The following is a 27,366-nucleotide window of genomic DNA, read 5'->3' on the forward strand; positions in this document are numbered from 1 at the left end:
TTAAATTAAAAATAGACAAATTGGCAAGAATAATATACGGACAAAACATTAAAACCGTCATAGGAGGTCCACTGTTGAGCAAAGACCTCCTCTATAAATTTATTAATGTGTGCACATTGGTTTCAATTCGATTGCAATTGCCTATATTACTTACAAATAGTATCCGCAATAGCGTCTATTGTCAGTACGTTTTGAGTTTCGTTATTTTTTTCAATTCCTGCAAATTTATATTGTAATTTAACAACTGTATCGGTCAGTATTTTTCTATGCAAAATTAATTAATATATATCAAATTTAATCTATAAATATATCGATGACTCTTAGATATCTCAGAATATTTTTTTCTTTTATAATGGCCAATAATTTCTATGGCATGTATAGTCTGTGGTAGCAAATAGTAACAAAATAATTATAGAAATAGTTTTTATTATTTACATAAATATTGTTATGTATTTGGACTACTACTGGCCCAGCAGTGGAGGACACTTGCGGGTTTGATTCTCAGGATACAGCCTTATAAAGCGGTGGCGGGAGGCATATATATTTATATATTAGTATTTTTACTACATTTTTCAATTATATATAATTTATTAGATTAAAGTTTAATCTTTAACAGTTGTAGCCCAGAGGTAAACGACTAAACTTGTGATAGTAGTTCACGTGTTAGATTCCACGGATACTATTTCATATAATTCACATTTGTGCATTAATTATATAGGATTTCCGCTGCTTACAAACTAGGTTCCAAGGGATTGGCAGCAGTGTCTTCTGTGAACCATAATACCATACTGCGATCGCCAACTGGCCTGCTAAGGGTGTTAAATTAAAATCAAATTGACAGGAAAAATAATCGCATAAAACCACTTTATTTAAATATACTAATATTTGCTATGTTAGGTAATAAAGAGTTTTTTTTAAACCTGAAGTCAAAGTTGATGACCAGCTATTAATTCTTTTTATAAATATCTTATTTATTAAATAAAAGAGTACAAAACAAAATACAGGAAAACTTGCAGAAGTGGAAAATATAATAATCAATGTCAAAACAGTTTTAGTTGGTAATTGGAGAGGAGAAATATATAACAGAGACGGGCAAGCTTATAGCCAATTACGTTGCTTGCGGCTACGACGAATCAAGACACCGACTATGAGATTCTGCAGACTTGTTTATACATTTTATATTTCTCCAATCTAAAACAAGTTCAAACTCTAATCTAAGGCTAAGTTAGAAAGTCTATGACTTAAAAGCTTGATGTTGTTTACTCTGTATCAAACACAGATTCTCTAAAATCATGGGAAGACTCTCCTAAACACCAGCTCGAAGCTCTTGACTTGGTAGAACAGCTGTTCGACTTGTACGTGATAATGAGTTAGTTCCTAAAAAGAGAAGAGAGAGTCTTTCTCGAAAGAGAGGAACGTTCATCAATTTTAAACATGAATAGTTTAATGAAATGCGCGGAACTTCATCATCTATTTTTATTCCCCTATTTTAAATCTATGACAGGGACTTTTGTTACTAATAATTTTCACAGTACTAAGTAAGAAAAGGACTAATATGTAGCCACTGCACTGCACATGCAGTGGTAGTCGTGCAACAAAGTGCACCGCCCGCCAGCCCGCTGATAAATGCGTATGCGGCAAGCAATGCGAATTACACAACTGCCACCGTTAAACCACTCAACACGTGTTTCACCCCTCCACGGGGCATCTTCAGGAGTTATGTTACACCGATTAGTGCCAAACACAGAGTTCAGAGAGACTATGTGTTGTTGAGTGGTTTAATGCCTGATTCCATTAAATATTTCACAGTACTGTCATTTTTCACAAGTTCTTTTACTCTATCTTCTTGTACACTCTTTTCTTTCTTTCTCAATCCTTCTACGCGTCGCCGGTTTTCTTCGCCGCATTCTTTTAGTATCACAGTGCAATTCACAATTAATTATTGTCCTATTGTTTCTATTATTATTGTTTTTTTATTTAACAATTCTTCTTTTGTTATTCAACCTTATAATTTTTTTATATTTATTTTCATGTTTATCTGTTACTTTCTTTATTGCTTTGCACTAAAATATTAAAATTTTGTAGCAGCGTGCTTTATTTTTTATTATTGAGGCGATGGTGCCACTTTATATCTTTACCACCAGCTCCACTTCGCACTTCCATCTTTCCTACTTCACGACCTTATCCCCACCACCCCCCTTTATCTATAGGACGATAAGAAGTCCACCCACTACCACTCTTACACTGTGGAGTTTTCTTAGATGCGTACTAAGCATTTCGATTCAACATTCCTGATTCACACATTAATGTAACATATATGAGAGGTTAACTGTCAAACACATGAAGTTGTCAACGAACTGTCAAATGCGCGAAGTTCAGAGCGAACTGTCAAAATTTCAATATTAATATTTTCTAAAATCTTGAAATAATTATTTAGATTTACAAGCACGAACTCTCCGAAAATTAAAATTAATATCTCCAGCTTTCTGTACACGTCCTAATGTATTTAAACATATACTACTGTTTTCTGTAAATGAAAATAATTGTTTATTGTATCTGTATTGTCGATAACATATATCATTCATAATTATTGTACCTCAATAATAAACACACACGACAAGCAATGTATACGGTATTTAAGTTTATGTACAAAAACAACATAAATCGTTTTATCGTTATCATTATTCCTTTCTTCACCTTTCGATGACTCTCGGTCTCGTACTGCTTGCATACACACGCGGCGTCTACTGACTTGTGATTGCCACCAGCGAGCTATGTTCCTTACTCTTTTCCACTTCAGACGAACAATTCTTCGAGCAACGTCAGTTCTCTTGCCTTCTCTTCTCTTGTGAATCTCTATACTTCTGCTTTGATCACACAGCGAAGCTCCTATAGCGGACAGTCCCACTACGTCGGACTGTCCTGTCCGCGGCGGTAACATGCGCACCCTAGCGCACTGACGTAAACCAGCAGCCCGGATTCCCGGTCGCTCGGCGCTTCTTATAAGGCATAAATGATCAAATCTTATTGTTTTTCGACAATTATAATTGAATGCAGTGCATTGGAGAACCTAATACAGGACAGTTCGCCATCAGGTGCAATACGTTCTTGTCAACCTCCGGCTCACAGAAGCAAGAGGGATTCTCTTTGAGGTTTTTTATTATGGTCCTCGCTATTGGGGACCTCTCGTTCCCCCATCTCGTGTGGGACAGGGACTTTTTATTTCTGATAATATATTCATATAATTTTTTATCATTATCGTTCTCCTCTTTCATGTATCATATTATCTGTCGTACTGTTTCTTTCGTTCTACAATTTTCCCAGTCTTTCTCTTTCATTCCATTAGCCATACATCCATCCTCAACCACTACATTCTAGGTTTCCTTACTATTTGATTTTGCAACATTACATTTATTGTTCAAACATTTAACACATATATGTTTTATAATTATCATATTATATTATACTGTTTATTGCACTGTTTTTGGTACTACTTTATTTATTTTAGTGTTTACTTTACTTTTTGATTCATATTCAAGTCTATTTGAATCTATTACTATGTTTTATTTTTACCTATGGAATTTAACACCACCTTCCTGTAGTAGCTGAGGATCTCTTTGAGGTTAAACCTGTACAGGTGCTCCAAGAATCCCCCGTGCCTCGTCAGCATCTGGACCAAAACCGTATCCAATTCGATGTTACGGAGCACGTTGATGCAGTCGTTCCTGTATTGTCTATCTGGTACTTTATAAACAAAAATACCTCACCGACATGTGATGCTATAATACCAGGCACAATTAACCTTGAGACATGAGATTATACGTATTTATTAGTAAAGCGCGTTTGAAACAGAATCCTAAACGCGTAAGTTAAGAACCTAAGCTATGTAAGATATTAGCGTCCTATAATCTAGTAATATTGTAGGTTATTTAATAGGTTGCCAAGAGATTTCCGTGGAAGCCTCTTTTCTTTAAGTTTCCAATTTCAAAAGTTTGAAATATGGTACTTTGAGTCGGGTACATATGACGTATCGATGATGTGGTCATGGGTCTACTTCATTCGTTCAGCAGTTCGCTTGTGAACAGAAGAACGATCAGAATATGCAAAATCTGAACTTTTTATAATCACAGTAATTATATAAATCGATGGATTATTAGCTAGTTCGAAGTGGAAAACTTAATTGTAAATAATCTTTTACCAAACCAAAATCTTTGTCATACGTCACAATGTAAACATAATACGTTTCTATCCTTGGAAACGTCAACAACTTGTTGACAGGTATCTATATTTACATATATGATCCTTGTTGATTTCATAATTTGTTATCTCGATTCAAATATTTACAATATTTTAACTATCATACATGCCACATTGTGGGTATGTAAATAAATAATAAGATTACTCCAATAAAGTTAATGGCGCGATAAGAGAAACGAAATACCGTCTTCTATTGTGTATTTAAATTGTACTGTGACATGTTCATCATTCTAGATGTTTCTATAGAAATTATTGCGTAGATTCTTCTCCAAGGTTTTTTGCGTAGAAAAAACCTTCCTTCTCCTTGATATATACGTACTAATTCAGAAGGTTTATTTATTTATTTAACTCTTTATAACCTAACCTTAAAAGCGAGAAATTTAAAATTGGAACTAAAGGCTTATATTAATAATAAAAAAAACAATTATAAATCGTAATATATGAGGAATAGTGATGAGGGATACAAGGTGATGAATAGAAGGTAAAAGCATTGAAAAGAGAGATAATGAGAAGGAAAGAGATGTCGAAAGAAAGACAAAGTGGTGAATAAAAAAGAAAAAAAATGTGAACTTTTTTTTACATAAAATTAAGATCATTTCAATCCACGACAGAGATAGAACGAAAGACAATAAAATGGAGGCATAAAAACCTTCAACCTGCGAGTCACATGTGGATCTTTGAAGGATCATATGTAGCTTTCAATAAATGTATTTTTTTATTTTTATTTCTTTCGGCAAATTCAAATATCTTCTAATATTAACTAACCAGCATTTGAAAGAATTATTGAGAAGTTTCTTTCGTATTAATTATTAAACAAATCATAAAAAAATCTCTCCTTATATGAGAAGTAAAACAAACATTTTTAATTTTTAGTATCTGAATTAAATAAAAATATTTTATACTTTCATTTATATATAATATGTTTATATTATGTATCTTTGCATACCTTTTCAATTCGTATTTAAATGTGGCCCGCGAAGAAATATAATTTTTAAATAAATACATTTAAGAAACTTTTAAGTTAAACGGTTTTTTGATGCCCATATTGAGGTGGTTGTGGAAAAATATGTACCTAGTCCGCAATATTGGAATGGCGTCCATCTTGAATTTTAAATTTTGACATAATCATCGTGTTTTTTTATTATTTTGTTTACTAGTGTAGTCCTTTCATTTGATACCCATATTGAGGGGGTTAAGGAAAAATATGTAATCCGCCATTTTGTATCGGCGGCCATCTTAGATTTATAATGTTATTGATATTATTATATTGTATTGTCATCTAAATTAAATGTGTGTACCAAATTCCAGATCAATCTGACAACGGGAACGTGTTTAAATTTCAATTTCTTATTTTGACCCAAATAAATAAACAATTAAATTCCGTAAGGGTCGAACTAAATAAAACCGTTTAAAATAGGTTGATTTTCAAGAAGCTTGGTCAATAAATAATGACATTAAAAACGTATATCATACGTCACGTGTTGTTATTGACGTTAAGCGGTAAATCCCCGGAGATGAGATTTGTTTTATTGCCTCGAAAGGTATTTTCGCTAAACGATTGACAGGAAGCAATAAAACAGGCTTATATACCGGATATCTAAATCAAGCTGGCTTTATTCAAAGCCTTACAACGAAGTGTGGTTCAAAACAGAATAGAGATTCCGTGCTGTGACGGGAAAGACGCACTAGATTTTACAATTAATTCTTTAGTTGTTTGTTTATAAATAAAAAATTGTAGTTCATCTATAAATGTATGGTTTTAAAAATAATAAATAATGTGATACATAAAAGGTGTTTTCATAATTTGGATTGCCATATATTAAAATTATTCATTGCTTGTTTATTTATTCTGACAGAAGTTATTCTTAGTAAAAAAAGGACCAATATTTAGCCACTTCCGCACATGCAGTGGTAGTCGTGCAATAAAATGCACCGCCCGCCAGCCCACTGATAAATGCGTATGCGGCAAACAATGCGAATCACACAACCGCCACCGCCAAATTACTCAACACGTGTTTCACCCCTCCACGGGGCATCTTCAGGAGTTATGTTACACCGATTAGTGCTAAACATAGCAACAACACAGCTGCCAAACACAGCTTTTCAACAGAGATAATGAATTAATGTATTATATTACAAACTGATAATTACAGGTCTAGTAAATGGTTCTTAATCATTTTCTTGAAAATAGGTAGTGAGTTAGCACGTCTTATATTCAGCGGTAAATCATTCCACAATCGAACGGCCTACGTGGAGAAAGATTTGGCCATAAACGAGGAAGAATGCGCCGGTATTTTTAATTTCAGATTCTCTGATGATCTGAAAGATCTCTCATGTGTTTATGTATAATAAACATTTGTATATGCCCGCGTGTGAGTTACAAGAGTTTAGATCCATTGCCCGGGAGAAGGACCCTGGCCTCGGTCGCGTTCACTAACTAGGTGACGTCTCACGCACCGACGCACACTCTTTGTATCGGTTGCGTTCATATGACGTCTCACACGCCGGGGCTAACTCGAATTTACGTTATAAGCTCTCGTCTTGGTTTCCCTCAACTTTATTCTCGAAGCATCTTTAAAATCACGCAATAAGTTTTATTATTAAAATAACCTTAGGTCATTGAAGTTAAATCTGTTAGTACCTCGCACCGGCAGGAAAACATCCTGTATATAACTTGCGCTTTTCGTTTCGACCTGCTGCCGCTTGACCTGTCTTAGGAATTGTGCGGCTGTTTATCACTACCATCAGGGGACTTACACCTGCGGTATAAAATCAGACCAGACCTTCTACATACTGTCCTTTAAAATTAAATATATATTTCCTCTGTATCCATGTTAGCGGTCTACCTAGAAGGGACCTACATACGTTGCGTCTACCGGCTTGTTGTACGGATTCCTTGTATTGATATAATTACATGGCTATTGAAACAGCTAAGGAAATAATGTCATAAAAGATTCCCATAGTTGGGCCGTGTGTGATTGGTCAGTTTGGGCGACAATTTTTAAAAGTAGTCACTCCGAGTTTTACACTAAGTCATATGTCAATATGACGATTGTTAAATCTACACTCAAAGTGTGGTGTCCGACTTGCAGAGAAGCAATTGGGTGATGATAGTTTAATAAATACATTTAAAAAACTTTTAAGTTAAACGGTTTTTTGATAAGAATATTCTGGTGGTTGTGGAAAAATATGTACTTAGTCCGCCATATTGGAACGGCGTCCATCTTGAATTTTAAATTTTGATATAATCATCGTGTTTTACTTGTTTGTTGATACCCATATTGAGGGGGTTAAGGAAAAATATGTAATCCGCCATTTTGTATCGGCGGCCATCTTAGATTTATAATGTTATTGATATTATTATATTGTATTGTCATCTAAATTAAATGTGTGTACCAAATTTCAGATCAATCTGATAACGGGAAGGTGCTTAAATTTCAATTTCTAATTTTGACCCAAACAAATAAATTCCGTACGGGTCGAACTAAATAAAAGCGTTTAAAAATGGAATCTACATCACTTATAAGGTTTTATATTTTCCTCTAAAATGTAAATATCTTAAAGTTGATTAATCTTATCTATTATTTTATATTAAAAGCACTCATCATCAAAGGTATCGTCCCTTTTATACCGGTGATGACTACAGTAAAAGCATCGAAGGAGTTTCAATTAATAAATCTTCTTTCGAAAATATTTTTGGTTAGATACGTAAACATGTTTGTGAAAGTAAACCGTGGGACGCTCTTTGAGATTGGAATTGATTCGAAACCTTTCATATTTACTATGCTACGGTTTGTACAACTAGCTTTGGGTAGAGATAAGCACGTAATTTCTATACAACTTCCATGAGCAATTAGAAGATGCATGGACTAAAGAAAGTGACAGTGAAAGTATTAGCAATTTGAAGAAACAGTGGGAAGGTAAATAGCGCGTAGAATATTTAATCGCTGGACTCTTATGGATCAAAACTGGAGACATGTAGTTTGCGCGGAATGAATTGGTTGCCAGTTTAGGTTGTAGAAAAGAATAGAGGAGGGTAACATCGCCATGATGATAGAAGAAGAAGAAAGAAACTACATCTTCTTAGAGTAATGCAAAAAGTTTATTAGTGACGCAATTAAAAAAATAAGTCCTAGTCATGTAAGAGGAGAATAAGATACAAATTGTTACAACGGAATTTAGAACTATATAAAACAAAATAAAAAATGTAAAGCAAATAAAAATGTGAAAAGTAATATTCTGGAGGTGCAGGCGAAGTAAGGAAGACAATATCCAATGGATTCGGGCGTTACTTTGCGAAAGTCCATCCTAAGTAAGAAAAGGACTATTATATAGCTACTTCCGCTATGTAGCAGTAGTCGTGCAATAAAGTAAATACAATTACCACCGTTAAATCACTCAACGTGTGTTTCACCCTTCCACGGGCATCCTCAGGAGTAATGTTACATCGATTAGTACCATGACTCTAGAATGACTCGGTGTTTGGCACTCTTTTCTGTGTAATTCACATTGTTTGCCGCATGCGCATTTATCAGCGAGCTGGCGGGCGGTGCACTTTATTGACCTTTTTTACTAAGGAAGACAATGTAATAGATTAAAATAAAGTATGAAAATGAAAGATAGATTATATGAGGAATAAAAGAAAAACGTGTGGGAGATGTAAAGAAGGACAAAGGATAAGGATAAAAATAATATTGTTAAGTGAAAAACTCAATTAAGAAAAATGATGTCCCTGTGTATCCAAAACATGGGTGTACAAGCCTCCAATGACCCCTTCATTGGAGGCATTATAAAAAAGTGGAGACTAAGGCTCGTACGTGTAATATCGATCGACGATTTTGTTATGACCGTTGGTGGCTGCTATACGTAAAGTGCCTTCAATCGGTTCTTTAGAAACACCGGATTATATTTATTACATAAAGTAATGAACTTCCATATTTAAATGCGATATATATACATATACATATATTTATATATATATATATATATATGTATATATATATATGTATATACTGGTGAGTGATCGTAGTCCTGGCCCGGTCGATACCGGTGCCCCTACTGCTTAGAGTCGTTATGTAGATTGATGTTTGGCAGAGTCATTCTTATTTTTTGACTTATTAGTGGACATTTTTAGTTACATGTGTCTATCTCGGAGCACATCTATGATGTCGTTTGCCTCCTCATTTCCTTTTCTCCCTCTCTCTCTCTCTTTATGTATATATATATATATATATAAATATATATATATATATATATATATTTATACATATAAATGTATACATATATATTTCATGTAATGGCTCCATTTTATTCGCATAAAACGCTTATGTAATATAATATCATAAATGTTACAAGATGACGTTTATTTGTTGGGATATGCTGTATATATTTTTTGACACAACGAATATGTAGTCATTATTGCGAGCAAAATATTTGCTGATAATGTTATCTTAAAACGTATGAATCTCTTTTGATGGCTTTGCATATCTTATCTTTTACGTAACGCGTTGTTCGTTCGCCAATTTCGAAGCACCGAACTAAATAAACTAGTGTTTTTTTTACTTTGTTGTTACTCTTGTCGTGTGTTTTATTATTTTTCAGCCGATCGACGCCCATTATAAGGCATAGGGATCTTTCAAAAATCATCTAGCGCTGCAGTCATTCTTAACTATGTCGGATCACATAGTAAGGGGCCTGCCTATCTATGCCGTTTCTACGGATTCGTGTTCGTCACACGAGAAACGGCGGAGATACACGAGCGAAGTGCTCCAGCTACTAACACTTTAGATCAAAACTATTCAGAACAACTTTAGAATAAAAGATTTTATTAAAAAAAATTTAATTTATTCATTTACATACAGATAAAAGTGCTAAGATCCCAAATTTAATTCAATTCCGTCTCTTAATTTTTTCTTTTATTTCGTATTTTTGTTTCTAGTCTACTTCTTCTTCTTTTAATTACTTAGATGTCCACTATAAGGCATATACTTTCCCAAAAACGATGACCGGTTATACGCTGTCGTTAGTCCACCTAGTGGGGGCCCACGCACGTCGCGGCACTTGGATACATCAGCGATGCCCAGCTACTGCCTTTTAACACGAGCAGTTCTTCAAGATACTTCTATTTCGTAAAATTGTGTTGTAATTTATCTACGACGTAATTTGAATTTTAAATTATTTATAATCCATTATTAATTTAGTTTATCATCCAACAGGTACCCAAGAAGCCATGGTGGGAGTAAAATACCAGAGAACATAATAAATGGGCCATGATTTCAAATGTTTTTGTGACTTGCATATATATCCAACTGAAGCAGCAATGCAAAAATCTAATAACGAAACGCCACAAAATAACAAACAAGATGAATCGATATTTGGTACATTCAATAATAGCTATAATCATATTGGCCTCGTTGCCTTATAGCTCTGCGCTTAGTCTACCAAGTGGAGATCCTGCACCAGGACGATCACCAGGACCTCCTGTTGGTTTGCAAGATAAAGAGAGAAATTTCAAGTACATTGATGATGAACCAGAGTCTAGTTTAAGCGTACCCGTTGAAGAAGCAGCAATCTACGACGAGGCAACGACAAGCGACGTTGAAACTACAACGGTTAGTGAAGTTAGTAGTGAGAGGGCGATTGGTGATGTTTGTGCCTTCGCTAGAATTCCAAGTGACAGTGCTAATGTGGTTACTTTGAGTGAAAATGATAGTGATATAAATTTGTCAATCAGTCATCCCGTGTTTGATACAGATGAGCTGGTGAGGGGAGTTCTATATGAAGGTGAGTTTATAGCTTTTCTTACATAACCTACTTTAATCCAGACAGAACTGTGTTTGGTCACATGTACGGTTGTATCACGTGGGTCGTTTTTCCTTTCTTGGAAATAATTTCAAATAATTTAAACTTGTAATTTTTAACATTCTAAAAATGTTTCTGTTCAAATTTTATATTTACAAGAGTTACAGTTTCACAATAAACATTTTTATTTCAAAGAACTCTACATCACCACCCTTTCAGAAGGAATTTCATTCATGGTTGCAGTGATTTTGTAATACATATATAGACAGAAATCTTTTCTATATATATACAGGTTGCGATTTTAGTTTCCATTCCTGAATGTTTCTTAAATAAAATGTGTATAAAAAAGGATTCCAGCAACAGAAATTTGGGCGCAGAACAATTATCGTCATAAAATTTATACTAAGATACTTAAAATGAAACAAGTTATATTATATTATTTTAATTTTTGAGAAATGGTAGCCTAGCAGTCAAGACACGCGATCGCGTTTGATTTTCGAGATACAATTTTATATAATTCATAATTTTTACTTTATTTATAATTGCCACTGTTCACAAAGAAGTTTCCAGAGAAAGGGCAGCACCGTTTGTGATTATGATGTATCTCCCCATAGATATTTTTGGAGGCATACGCCTTGCATTAGGTGTTTATGAGCTGAAACCATGTCGGCATATACAGGGTGATTGTTTATAAGTGTTTAATCTTTAAAGTGTTGAATGTAGAGCTAACTTGTCATAAAAAAATTGAAGCTTTCATATTTCTTTCTGACCATAAAGTGACTACTCTGAAATATATTACATAAAACTATTTTTTTTGTATTCAAATGATACAGAATATTATTTTCTACACTATTCTATGAACACTTTGTAATATATATATATATATATATGTATATATATAACAATAATGAATTGTAGTTTTTTTATATAGTTGTAATGGAATAGGAACGTTTGTCTTCCATCTCACCTGATGGAAAGTGTAGGTGAAGACGAAGGTGGTACACGCCCATCCAAAAGAAACCTGTTCACTCTACTCTTAAAGGCTCCAGAGTTTAACTCATCAGGAACGATATAAAAATAGTACATAGTAATATGAATTTGGGCAATGTTTTTATAGATTATAATTACGTTGTTTATTATTTATGAAATCAATAATTTATGATATATACTATACACCCCGTATATACATTATTTGTCAGCAAAATAGATATGCGTTCCTTTCTTTGAAGACTATACTTATAAAAAATCACCATGTATCTAATAGATTTAATGTGATGAAACTGTACAAGTTTTATTTCGCGTTCAGTTCGTCATTATTTATAATGTAATATATATTTTTGTAGTTTGTAGCTTGAAATAGATAAAGTGTGATAAAAATTTCCATTTACAAAACACATATTTAAACACAAAAGATGATAAATATAAGATTGTACGTAATGTACTTTAAATGTTGTTTATATTTAAATCTAATCTAAAATATGCGAGTCACGGTTGGGAGAATTTTTTAAACTTGTGTTAAATATTACGAAATGGAAGATCTATTATTAAACTGTATTATTTAGTTTGACCCGTACGGAATTTATTTGTTTTTTTATTTGGGTCAAAATTAGAAATTGAAATTTAAGCACCTTTCCGTTGTCAGATTGATCTGAAATTTGGTACACACGTTTAATTTATATACCAATACAATATAATAAAATCAATAACATTATAAATCTAAGATGGCCGCCGATACAAAATGGCGGATTACATATTTTTCCTTAAACACCTTAATATGGGTATCAAATGAAAGGGCTACACTAGTAAAACACGATCATTATGTCAAAATTTAAAATTCAAGATGGACGCCGTTCCAATATGGCGGACTAGGTACATATTTTTCCACAACTACCACAATATGGGTATCAAAAAACCGTTTAACTTAAAAGTTTTTTAAATGTATTTATTTTACAATATAAACGATTTTACTTTCTTATTTATAATTAGTTTTAGTTGTCATTTGTTTCGAAGCTTATTTGATTCCTTTGACCTTTTGCGTTACGACTAAAAAAAATGTAACATATTTCAGAGTGGCGACTTAATGTATGTACGGAATGTGAATAAATATGTTGCGGTTATTAAATGATAATATAACTTTGTATCATGTGAAATTTCAAACTTTTGAAATAAAGTGTAATAACAAATGTTATTTTTATATAGATAGTTGTAAAACGCATGGTGTTTTAAAACCTGCCTGCTGGTGCCTGTACTAGATTTTCAGTTCAACTTTTCCTTGCGAGGCGAGCATGATCAACGCGTTACTACATCTCAGTGTCGTTCGTATATATTGTTAATAAAAGTATGACAATATACATTAAATACATTAGATAATCATTCGTGTAACGTCAGGAAGTTTACACAGTCATATTTTCAGTTTTGTTTTTGAATTACCACCTTTTGCAAAATATTAGGAATATTTAATGGAATCAGGCGTTACCTCACGAAAGTCCATCCTAAGTAAGAAAAGGACCAATATTTAGCCAGTTCCGCACATGCAGTGGTAGTCGTGCAACAAAGTGCACCGCCCGCCAGCCCGATGATAAATGCGTATGCGGCAAACAATGCGAATCACACAACCGACACCACCAAACCACTCAACACGTGTTTCACCCCTCCACGGGGCATCTTCAGGAGTTATGTTACACCGATTTGTGCCAAACACAGAGTGCAATATATTAGGAAATTATAATATAAATAAAGATAATAAAATCTCTCGGTCTTTCTTAAGATATAGCGTGAGTAAGAGAAATAGATATTAATTTATAAAAGGTTGTCAAATATCTCCCTTCCGCCTTTTTGTCTTTTGAATTTCGCGGCTATGTACAAAGCGCTATAGAGCTCGTATCTGGCAATACTATACATTATTTGAAAGGTCTTGACATAACCTACAAAACGACGCTATGCATGATTAGTTTGGATATTGCGTTCAACAGTTATAGACGTGTAAACATGGAGTTCAGGATATTTGACAACCTGTTATATACATTTCAACATAGACAATGTTTTTTCTTTACCCTTTCCTTACCGCAGTCCGTTCCGCCGAAGAGACGCTACTGTATCGGGCAGCGCGCCGCGAAGTGTGCACATTGCATGGCGGTAGGCTGATGTTCGAATTTTCTGATTTAAGTGTTACATATTTAAAGATTTTACTGGTATATTAATTAAAAATGGAAGCTAGGGTAATTCTTAGTGATTTATTTGGCTGTGATAAATCTTAAAACACATGCATATATACATAACATTTCAAAGTAGATACCGGCTAACTCAGGCGCTGGTAACGAAAGGGTTTAAAACTTAAAAGCTTATACAGCTTGTTTATTTACAGAAACAGTATAAAAGATTTAAAGAGGTGAATATATAACTCATTTGTCAGCTAAAATCTTTAAGGCTTTTATAATTGTTTCCGATCACCTGTATAAAGTCTGAAAAAAATATTTTATTTATTGAAATAATAGCGAGTAACTTCTGACAGTAAGTATAAAAGGATAGATAGTAAATAATTATTAATTTTAATATTTATGAATTATTTTATTTATTAATTAACCTTTGATTTTTGGATAGGCTTTATCATACATGAATTGATAGCAAATGAACTTTATATATATTAAAAGTTTTAGTTAACACTTATATCCTTTCGCTTTTGTTTTTTTTTATAGACACTAGCTGATTCCGCAAACGTTATTTTGCCAAAACATGAAAAATTTTATTTCAAGTCATGACAAAATAAAAACAAAATTCTTGCAAAAAATTTAAGTTTTTAATTAACAAATAAAAAATAAGGGCTGATCGTAGAGAGGTGAAAATTTAAGGTTGTATGTATTTTCTTATGCTGTATCATAAAAAATGGAAACAAAAAATTTTGCCTAAAAATAAAAAAAAATTAGGGATGGACCACCCGTAACATTTAGGGGGATGAAAAATAGATGTTGTCCGATTCTCCGCCCTAAACAATATGCACGCTAAGATTCACCAAAATCGGTCGAGCCGTTTCGGAGGAGTTTAATCACGCACACCGGGACACGAAAATTTTATACATTAGATATCGATTTACTCAAGATATTAATATATATTGTTTTTTAATAATTACAAGGTCACGTAAAACACATGAATTGTATGATCACGTAAATTAAACTGACTATATATATGAAGGAATACAAAGTGTGGATGTGTAGGTGCTCGAATGTGGGAGTGAAAGCGTTGACCGCAGAGGTCCTTTGACAGTGCTGAGAGAATTGTTAATAACCAATCAGTGGCATAGAGACGACGGTTGCCTGATTGTATCCAAATATTCCTTAAACACGACTCCACGTATGTTTGTTCTTGTCATGTTTAACTTGGTCCACACAGTGTTTATAATTACAAACCTTACTATATTAAATATGATACAGAAACTAGATTTTTAAAGGTATTATTTTAAAGGTTTTCTCTAGTGATATATAAGTAAACTGCATGGATGTTCCATATGGAATTCTTGTATTGAAGATATTACATGGCTATTTATATTTATATACCTGCGGGAATCATAATGAATTCCAACAGTCGGGCGGCGAATGGTATGGCACGCCATTTTTATACAGGAAAATTATTATCGTCATGGACTCATCTATCGAGCAGTGGCAGCGGCGGTAAGAGAATATCTGCGATCATAAAACTCAGGGTCGATTCCCAATATACAACCTAACATAATTTACACTTTGTGCAAATATATAGGATTGCCACTGGTCACGAACAAGTTTCTTTCTTCAAGTTCTAGAGGATGGGCAGCAGCGTCTTCTGCGTACCATAATACCGCACTGCGATCGCCAATTCGCCTCCCAAGTGTGGCGATTACGTATATCCCCATAAATATTTTAGCGAAAAGTCTAAGCGTTAAATAAAATTTAAATCGTAAAAGTAATGTAGTTTACTATGAAACTGTATTAATTATATCTAATTCATTTATTTTAACATATTATTGAATATATATGTGAATGTGAGCATTATAATAAATAAATAGTTCATATGAGACAGGTCCAAGGATGCTCACCAACCACGAGGCTTTGGGTCAAAAGAGTGAGGTGGTCATCGATGTCCATTAAACAACAGACACCTTCGAGCTGTATAGAAGTATTTAATGGAATCAGGCGTTATTTTGCGGAAGTCCATCCTAAGTAAGAAAAGGACCAATATTTAGCCACTTCCGTAAACGCAGTGGTAATCGTGCAACAAAGTGCACCGCCCGCCAGCTCACCGATAAATGTGATTTATAACTCCATGTGTGGAAGTGGCTAAATATTGGTCCTTTTATTACTGTATAGAAGTATCCATCATGCGCTGGTAACAATATCACGTCACACGATCTAGTGCGTGTATTGCACGGACGAGACTCAAGATGCGATCGCAAATTTCATCGATGTGGCGAATACGGCAACCGCTGCACAGACACTGGCCCACAACCTGAGGATGCCAATATGGAGTAGGGATCAGGATGTCGTCGTACGAAACGTTATTTTAAAAACTAGACATAGTTAGGGCGTCGCTTAAATAGATTAAGATATTAACTTTTATACTTAAACTCTGCAACTTGCAAAAAATGAGTTTAAAAAATCGGAAATAATAAACGTAAATGTAAAACAAAGGCACGAACGCTAATGTCTCTGGAACATATATCTTAATAAATTTTGAAAAAGGAATAATAATAATTCGCATTTCATTTTGGTAATAAAAATTGACAACCCGAGTCAAATACATTAATGATTGCATAGCCTTTGATAAAATATTTAAAAACATATTATCACATATTCGTAGCCAAATGGAATCGCAAATGACCAATCTGCGTCGGTATTTATGTATAAGGAAATTCACGCTATCAACTCATTAATAATGCAAGATTAATATATACACAACACAATACTTCTTGTATCGTTCGACTCCATGCTATAGATGCACACTTAAGACCAGTGATTTCCGAAGTGGTCTATATCGACCCCTAGGGGTCTATGACAACCTGCAAGGGGTCAACGTCAGCGAAAAAAAATTTGGGGTTCCATGAAATGAAAATGGGGGTCCACGATAGTGGATCTCAACACATACACTCACTACACTCATTAGCCGAGGAGATTTAAGATTAATCCTTACAAAATTGACGCCAAATGTTGATAATTTATTAATAAAGCATCAGGTTCATCCTTCTCACTAAAAATATTGACTTATTGCTTATGTTATTTTATCTATAGTTTATTTTATGTTTTTAAAGTTACGTATATTTTACATAACAGATACAAAATTTTATTATGAGTAGTTTTAATATAAATTCAATTATTATATGTATAAATTAACATGTGTTTTTACTTTAAGTTTTTAACACTAAACTTCACTACAGTTAGAAATTTGCAGGTAACCAATATCAGATAATTAGGGGGTCTACCCAACACGGAAAAACATGGCAAGGGGTCTACGACACAAAAAAGTTTGGGGAACTCTGCTTTAAACGAATTATATCACAATATATAAATCTATACATATAGTAGTAGTAGCTGAACGGTAGAGAACTGAGTTCTGTGAGATTTGTGGATTCAATTCCTGGGATACATTCATATATAATTCAAACTGTGCATTAATTATATAGGATAGTCATAGTTCACAAATATGTTCTCAGAGCATGGAAAGCAGTATCCTCTGAGTAATATAATACCGCAACACGTTCGCAACCAGCCTGCCAAGCGTGGCAATTATGATATGTCCCCCATATATATGCCTTACCAATGCAAGGTGTCTATGGGCTGAATGGATTGTAAATTGTAAAAAGCCTTTTCGCTGAAAAATTTACCTACTGCACCTTCAACACACAAACTAGCTTGCCAAGAATGGCTATTATGGCATATCCCTCATAAATATTTTTGTGTTTCATTCGTATGGTAACCCAATTTGGACCATTAATAGTGATTAGACAACATATATGATAGAGCCAGTAGAGACGGCGTCGGTATATTCTCTACTGGGTGGGCTGACCAAATAATCAAAGTCGCGAGAAGTAGCTACATTAAGGCTACGCAAGACTGATCATCGTGGTGATCTTTGAGAGAGGCTTTGCCATGGCTTTCAGATGATATGATGAAAACATGTCGTCTTTGTCCAACAAAACCAAAGAGAAAGTCCAATTACACTTGTATAAGTTGTAGGCAGGTTATATGTTTACAGTGTTCCAAACCCTTGGGCAAGGATTGCCAATAATTTTAAACAATTGGACCAATGTCAAAAATTTTGTACTTTAATTTGAGAAGACTTTTATTCGTTTTTATATTAGGTTAAACCTTAGATTTTTAGTTTTGATTGTTATTTTTTCTAAAAAGTTTAATTCACTCGAGTTTTTCGTTTACGCTACGATTTCAAAATACCACACATAAAACTATTTACACACATAGAATTATTTATGTTATCACTTTCTCACTATTATCAAATTTCAGAAGTAGAAGGTTATGGATATGGGCCTACCTCATAAATTTCCAATGGGACCAGTTGGTAGCAAACTGCATTTTCCGACGACCCTGATAAAGTCCACCTTTTTGATTGTTTTACGTTACGCTATTTCGTTACAAGTAATTAACAACTTAGATAATTTAAAAAATATGAAATAAAAAGGTAAAACTCTTTATTTTACATATATATATATATATATATATATAAAATTTTCGAAACTTTCGAACCTTCGCTTTGAATGCGCAACGATCCCTGATCATCCTGATTACGAGGGGGAGAGCGTTCCAGAGAAGAATAGGTTGTATTGCGAAGGAGTGACTAAAGTAGGTACTATGGAGGGGAGACATCTAAGTAGACGATTGCTTGTGGAGCGAAGTATTTTTTAAAGTGTATTGGCTACGAACTAGAATTAAGATGTTAAGAAAGCAGATAAAGTGGGAGAAAAGAGTAAAGAGAAAATGACGGTGCTGTTAGATAGTCAGCCATATTAGTTAAGGGTATGAAGGTATATGGTCGAATTTGCTTTACCGTTTCATCAGTAAATTTATTATATTCCTTACCAGTGTCCTACAATGTTTACTTTAGCAAAGAAACCTTTGTAAAGCATATTTCAGTTAGTCTTAGAGCAAACAAGGTGTGATACTAGAAGCGGCTCAACCGTGCAAAGCGTATTTCGCGTAGCATTATATCTGGTTATTTGTCCGTAAACCTGTTATTTAAATAAGTTTCTAAGTTATATAAATACACTATATATATATATATATATATATATATACATAAATGTATGTGTGTGTAATAATTATTTATTTTCTTCATTTTACAGAAAGCTTACAGACTAATAACAAATTTTAAGATACGACAATTATTTGTGACAATTGCTAAATACAAGCTTCCACTTATATGATATCATTAGCTTTTATATTGATTGATGTTAAACCTTCCTAAAAAACACTATATATATATATATATATATATATATATATATATATATATATATATATATATATATATATATATATATATATATATATATATATAAACACATAAAACAATCTTCTTAATAAATCTTTTCTAAAGATATGAATATTTTTTAGTTAGAGATGTAAAAGCTTTAAGATTTGTTGTGCATAAGAAAAAGTGAAAGTAAGACTAGAAGAACTAGAACTAAGTAGAAGTAAGACTGATTTGTAACTGCTAGAAGTTACAAAACAGTCGCTTTCATATCGACTGATATGGTAACACTGATTTTAAAGTGCTCTCTTTATACAGGGTGATTGGAAGTGTGTTTAAAGGTTTTTGGTGTCAAATGAACTATACAATCATCACTTTACAGTCTTTAATAATCAATCATACTATACAGCACAATTTCAACTAGTATACCTGCTGATAAATAAGAAACAATGGTCAAAAGCAGCCTGCATACAACTTTCGACGAATACCAAAGATAAGACTGTACAATGATATAAAGTATTAATCTACTGTTGCATTTAAAGAGTGGAAGAAGACGATGGAAGGTGATATGTATAAGATCAGAAAGCCAGGAGAATGTATGATGTTGTTAAAAATAGATGACGGATGGAAGAATATTTAATGGAATCAGGTGTTACCTTGCGGAAATCCATCCTGAGTAAGAAAAGGACCAATATTTAGCCACTTCCGCACATGCAGTGGTAGTCGTGCAACAAAGTCCACCGCCCGCCAGCACGCTGATAAATACGTATGCGGCAAACGATGCGAATTACACAACTGCCACCGTTAAATCACTCAACACGTGTTTCGGCAATCCTATATAATTAAAGCATAGTGTTGTCGGCTTACTCGCTCCGCGTATGCTGGTTCCGTAGTCGATATACGAGAACCTTTTTGCACAAACAATTTTGCTTTGAAAGGTTTTTTGTTAACAAGATTTTTTTTACGGATCTCTTTAATTTTTTCGGATCGATATAATAACTATATCTGTATAGTTTCATTTATTTTTCTTCTTTCCTCCGTCATAGTATATGGCATTTTATCTTCTTCCTTTCTTCACAATTTCTTCACATACCTTCTATGCATCACTATCTTTAGCCACATTTTCCGGTTGCAAAGTTGTTCATTCAATCTTACTTAAGCTAACTATGTATTTATATAAAGAGTCGAAGCATCTTAACAGGGTGGCTACTTCCTCCTCGGAGAATCTAAAGTAGCCTCCACAAGGCAAGTTATTATAGTTATAAGTTATTTATCATATATATTATATAACATAATGATCCAGTGACCGCATTTATTTCAAGAAACATTAATTTAAGAGAGAGTCGGTAGCGATGCTCGCATATTTACCAGGTCAGCAGCCATAAATTCTATAATTATTCGCAAAGGCTCTATTTAGAGCTTAAAGGTCCTTGAAAGGCTTTTGTTGTATTAAACGGATTAAGCTAATGAAGGCAAGTCTCCGAGGAATAGGATAGCGAGTCCTTGTTGTACCAAAAGTAAAGTTTTTGACACTGCTTTGCGTAAGTTATCTATGATCTAAGCACGCAATTTTATAGTAAATATGGCTTGACTTAGAATTTATTTTATTTTCAACTACATATCCCGACTGAATTTTATATTGATAGAATTTATTTAAGTGTAACATTTTAATAGAAAAAAATAAAAGAATGTATTTTTATTTTATATTATTTATTGTGTACCTTAAGATAGATTTAATAAGTTTTACAATAATATACAAAAAAGTACAATGACCGCTCTTATCACACAAGGCAATCTCTTACAGATAACCATAGTATGGAAAAGGTAAAATTACTAATAATGGGTAGTTTACGTATACAAAAAATACATATTTACAAACAAACGAACATAAACATACATAGACATACATTCATATGTATTTAGTATATATACTTATAATAAATAAGGTTTAATACATATTATAAATATAATACAATAATAAATAAAAACATCTAACTGACTTCGTTCAGTATTGGTTTGATCGCACTTGCCTCAGAACAAACAGAGGAAGAAAAAGAATTGAATTAAGAGATAGATAATTATAGGTCTAATAAATGGTTCTTAACCATTTTCTTGAAAATAGGTAGTGAGTTAGCACGTCTTATATTCAGTGGAATAGTAATATATTCCAAAGCAATCATTCGATTTATTGACTAAATTTGAAGTAAATAAATAGTTTATTTCAACGATAAATATTGATTGATATAGCTTTTAAGAAATAAAATAATTTTTCAATGCGTGAACAGTTTAATTTTATATATGGGCTTAAACTTTTAGCTTGTGGGATTCTTTTTAGGATCCTAGGTTTATATTTCTGTGGAATTTCCTTTTTCGATGCACCGTTGATGATAAAGTCATGTATCCCTTACAAACTAGTCATATTATTTTACTGGACCATATATCTAAATGATTTATCATCATCATATCAGGTTTTCTACTGCTGTTCAAAGACCTCTGCACATTTCCAAAAGGACTGGTTCGTAGTCTCATTTCCAGGACCTTAGCACCCCAGTTAGCCGCCCTAACCAGTAAATAGCCTGCCGGTCCAAATTGCCATTTCGCTGGTCAATGACGGATACTTGCTTTCGTCAAAGAATCTCCCCATTCTTCTTATAATCGCGCGTTTTGTGGCCCGCCCAATGTCAATACAACTTGCTTATTCATTTATATAGAAATGTCGGTTGTTTTGGATTCTTTTAACATACAAAAAAGATATTCTACTTTGTGTTCAAAAATGTAATGGCTGTATAGACTTATCTCTATACAACTATTTACTTTTAGAAACTCGAAAACGAAAGAAAACTGAATGAGTTTGCTGACCCTTGTAGTGGAGTCTAGTGGATTTAAGTGTTAGGATGCCATTATGGGAGACCATTATTATTTATTTGTTTAATTTACTTATTTATACTTTATTGTATACCAAAGATAATAACTAAAAAAAGAAACAATTTATACAGAGGAACAAGAGGCGGTCTTATCGCTCGAGGCGATACCAAACAATTTTTTTCGAATGGAGATAAAAGACAAAAAGAAAAGGGCAGTTAGTGTACCTATACATATTTGAACAATACTTAAATATACATATACTATTTAATGGAATCAGGCGTTACCTCGCGGAAGTCCATCCTAAGTAAGAAAAGGACCAATATTTAGCCATTAGTGCCAAACACAGTGTTTGCCGCATACGCATTTATCGGGCTGGCGGGCGGTGCATTTCATTGCACGACTACCACTGCGTGTGCGGAAGTGGCTAAATATTGGTCCTTTTCTTACTTATATACATATACATATATATATGTATATATACGTATATTTATGTATATTTACGTAGAAAATCTATTATATAAATACGAATACTACACAATATCCTATTTTAGAGGCCAAGGAAGTGCTCTTTGACCATATTTTCAAATGATGACAGCGATTTGGCGCATCTTATTAGTTCTGGTAACTTATTTCATAAACTGACAGCGATAATAGTAAAAGATTTCTCCATAAATATTGTAGAATAAGCTGGCATAGTCAATTTTAAGTTTTCCGATGATCTAAGCAATTTACTATTTTGTATCATAATTTGCCTAGTTTCAAGTTAGGCTTTTCCGGCATTTTTCGCATAACGTAAATAAGTGATGTATAAATGATAGTAAATATTTTTTAAATTAAATCAATTCATAATTTTTGCCTCCTATACCCATAATAATTTAATCACAAATGTTCATTTATTATCTATATTACATTTAGATCTGTTAAGACGAGGAAGGTAACAGCCTACGTAATTTATGGGGGTAGTAAACGAATTATGATAACGAAAGGATTTTAAAAAGCTATTTCTTAATCTGTAACCTCGATAACATGAATATTTTGTGTTTAGATAAAACATTATTAATGTTGTCCGCTGTTTTTTAACGGAAATGGCTCGAATCACGGATTTGTACTGGGCTATAAAAGCAGCTTTAATATATATTTGTAATGTCTTTTAATTGACCTATATGTTAACAAAATATATCAACAACAACATAGTGTAACGACCGAGCAAGTATCCGACACAAATGAGACAAAAGACGAGTTCCGCAATCGTGCCAGTCGGGGCTGACGGCGCCACATCGAAAAAGTATTTGGGGGTTAATTAAGGCAATATATTTATGCAGGCTTTATTCTGCGTCCTTTAGTTTATTGCATCTTTCACCGTCTACCTTGTAGACGGTGAGATGAAATAAAGCAGCGTAAGCTGTTTACGATAGAAGCCCATCTTTCAGTGGGTTTTATTGTTTCTTTACCTCATCTAGGAATGACTAGCCAGCGATATATTATATATACTAGTCAGAGAAATGGTCGTCTGACTAGTATATATAATATATCGCTACGAAGCGATAACAAAGCAATAATTTATCGAATACCAAAGTGAAGTATTGTTCGCGGGTATATAGGTTGGGGTTTGCGTAGCTGCGAAATTGTGAATATATATGCATTGATATGTGAAAGTTCGGCATAGTGAAATAATGTATCTTTTGAACACAAGTCGCATTTTAATTTGAGCTCCTCTCTGACACACAATAAAAGTTTCATTGTGCGTGGAAGCAATAATCATTATAGCATACATAAGCAGCAGGATATTGATCCTTTTTCAACCATCCTTCTTTTAGTCAAAATGTTTAAACAGTAAGCACTATGGTAGCGACCCCATATTTAAATGATTGCAACATAAACATATATATGTACATACCTTTAGATACCTTTATTTTTGTGTTTTACACCTGATCTGATTAAATATGAACCTGCTAAGAAAGTGTGTAGACATTGGATATAATTCACAATAGTTTTTTGATCGCAATTGTAAATGTTATGTATTTACAAACTGTGCTACTGTTTGTGTTTAAAACTATCTTCATAAAATAATGGCAGCTTCTACTTCCCTAACATATACCATAGCTTCTTAAAGTGGTGGCAAATCAACATAATACCATCTGTGGAATGGTGTTAATAAATAAAATAACGTAGAACTTTCGTAGCACATTCGTAGCATATTCGTAGCGCTATCGTAGTATCCATAATAAAATGTCGTCGTTCTAAACCATAGACCTTCCCAAAGGCATCTATGAAAATCTATGAAGAAAGCATATGTTCAATGTTAGACTTTCTAATACTGAAACAATGACTGCATTTGGACAAGATACCAGAAGATATATTCTGATTTTTCCATGATTTATTCCTTAACCGTTTATGTTACATTCCATAAAGTATTCGTCTTTGTTTCACCCTATAGAAACATTGAAAAATATGCCTACCCCATAGATATCTGTTTAGGATATACCGCAATTGCCACGGTTGCCAGGCGGGTTGGTGATCATAGTGGAATAAAATCCTCTGGAAACACGGGAGCAGTGGCAAATAAGTAATGCAGAAAGTGTAAATTATATAAGATATTAAACTGGGAATCGTACTCTATGATCTAAAGGCCCAATCTCGAAAGTTACTTTCCAATTCGATTCTACATTTGTGCTGAAATACATTTTGATTTCGTAATTTCGTTATTAATATAGATTACTGTACCTTTGATCTTATGTTTGTCGTTTTTATTTTACGTACAAAAAACTAGGACGTTGAAATTGTTTTTTTAATGATTCTATATTAAAAAAAAAAATTGTTTTTTTTATTTATACAACTTGCAAAACTGCCTACGTATCTACGATTTAAAATATTAATCTTATATTTTATTTATGATTCTTTATATACTTTTTTTTATTTCTGTTTCAGTCTATGAAATAAGTATAGACTTTCTTCATCTCTCTTCCTTACTCCACGGAACGTCAGGTCAAGGCATAAGGTCTACTTACGACATTTTACCGGTCGTTGGAAGACGATGTATATAGGCCGCTACCAAACGGTTTTATCGGAAATTAGGGGGGAGGCCTATATCCGACTGTAAGGCTTTAATGATGCCAATAGTTTATGTTTCAATATGTATAGTGACACCTTTTATCTTCTTCCCTATTATGTTATAATTGTCCTTGTTTATTTTTGGTTAAGGTACAAGATATGTGAAATATTTTTATATATGTGTACATATAAATAGTTACATTCACTGATATTAACGTATATTGTTTTCGTCACAATAAATCTTCAACACTAAACATTTGGCTAGTACGCGTGATATTTGTGAGTATAAGAAACCATGTAATGATAATAATGGCAAAAGTTTTTCTCGACCTAATATCACAAGTTGTTAGAAATGGCCTTGCGTGCGAAATGAACGCGGGAACCAAGCCTCGGGTTAAGCCTTATTCTTTCACAACAAAGTTTTTATATATCGCGTAGAGGTTATTATGAGAAATTTACCTGATAATGTATACGGCCTATTTATAACGAAGCCTATTCTTTGAACACCCTACTCTTATATGATGTAATCAAAAATAAATATACAGTTTATGTTTTTTATATTTCAGTAAGTCAACAACAGGGGAGGAAAATGATTTTCAGTCAAATAATATTTCGTTTTCTTCTATCAAGAAAATCATTTTTAAGTTGATACTTAAAATACCAAACACTTGATATATCCACTGCTTGAGTTATTTCATGATTCCCATTATTGGAGGCTTCTGGGTCGGAAAAACCCTATCGTATTCAGGAAAGAGACATTATTTAGCAATTTTTTTTTATTTTTAATATATTTACAATCTCTATTGCTACATCCTTTTCCATTTATCTCTTTTTCTTTTGTTCTCTTCCTTTCTTTTACAAACCTCACAAAAGTGTCCTCTCTTATTAAGCTGCATTTTTTATATCATTTAGTTTTTAATTTAAAACTCCTCTGTCATGCTTTTATTTCATATTTAACCTTTTTTCTTTCATTACACTTGTCCTCACATTTTTTAATTTAATCATTATTTTTTGTCTACAACCTCCTTGACATCCTTTGCGAAAACCTTAACGTAACTCCATTATACTTACCGAACCTCAGGAAAAAATCTACGGCAAAATCTTTTGATGAGTCGACCCGGCACATTGTCTTAAACCTGCAGCGACTTGTAATAAAATAATGCACATATTAATGTATAATTGGTAAAAATTTCTAAATTATTTTGTTTATATATATAAATTTTAGCTGTATTTACCCATAAGAAAATTTTTAAATAATAATGAAACGCTTTTGCGACTCGCAGCTAAGAAAAGATAGATCTCTCTCACAACTGCGCTCAATAAACGCGAAAAAAAATAATGAACAAAACACCCTAATGACAAAAATTAGAAATAATAAAAAAGTCTTTACAACTTTTCTGCAATAATCTAAGAATTTGCGGCAGCGTTCTTTATCTGCAATTATTAGAGAGCGAAGGTGCCACTTTCCATCTGTTCCTTCAGCTCCACTTCACACTGATATTTTTCTTTTGCGAATACGGGTCAGTTTACCATTGCTTGATTTTTTATCTGTAAGCTTTTCTTCATTTTATTTTCCTATTTATGCTTCATCGTCATAATTGCAGTAAAACGAAGGAAAATCGCTTACTTGGGACACGTTCTTCGACACCAACGATACAATCTCCTTCAACTTATCATGATGGGAAAGGTCGCTGGTAAAAGGAAGGTTGGTAGGAGAAAAAAGTCGTGGCTTCGTAACATTAGAGAGTGGACCGGAATCGCCAGCGCTGCTGAGCTATTACGCAGAACCAAAAATAAGGAAGAGAGCAGGAAGCTAATAGCCAACCTCCACTAGTTGGAGAGGCACTTCAAGAAGAAGAAGTCATAATTGCAGTAATGACGTCGGAAGTTCAACAAAGTTTTCCCCGTACATTTCCAAAAGCTCTGTTTAAAAGCATTCGGCAT

The 27,366-nt window shown here is 33.3% G+C and overlaps 1 protein-coding gene across 1 annotated transcript in view; it reads left to right on the top strand.

Annotated features, from left to right (window-relative positions):
* The first annotated feature begins 10,619 nt into the window (after nucleotides 1-10,619).
* LOC137919542 (uncharacterized) overlaps nucleotides 10,620-27,366 on the top strand; it is a 246,820-nt gene continuing 230,073 nt past the window's right edge. The window contains exons 1-2 of the mRNA XM_068762634.1: nucleotides 10,620-10,743; nucleotides 10,819-11,040. Of these exons, the coding sequence (XP_068618735.1) occupies nucleotides 10,620-10,743; nucleotides 10,819-11,040 (346 nt within the window). The remainder of the gene's footprint in view (nucleotides 10,744-10,818; nucleotides 11,041-27,366) is intronic.

Source organism: Battus philenor, unplaced genomic scaffold (genome assembly GCF_028537555.1).
Source record: "Battus philenor isolate CCGP_79_NKW_IND1 unplaced genomic scaffold, ilBatPhil1.0.hap1 SCAF_16, whole genome shotgun sequence".
In the NCBI taxonomy this organism is placed as follows: Eukaryota; Metazoa; Arthropoda; class Insecta; order Lepidoptera; family Papilionidae; genus Battus; species Battus philenor.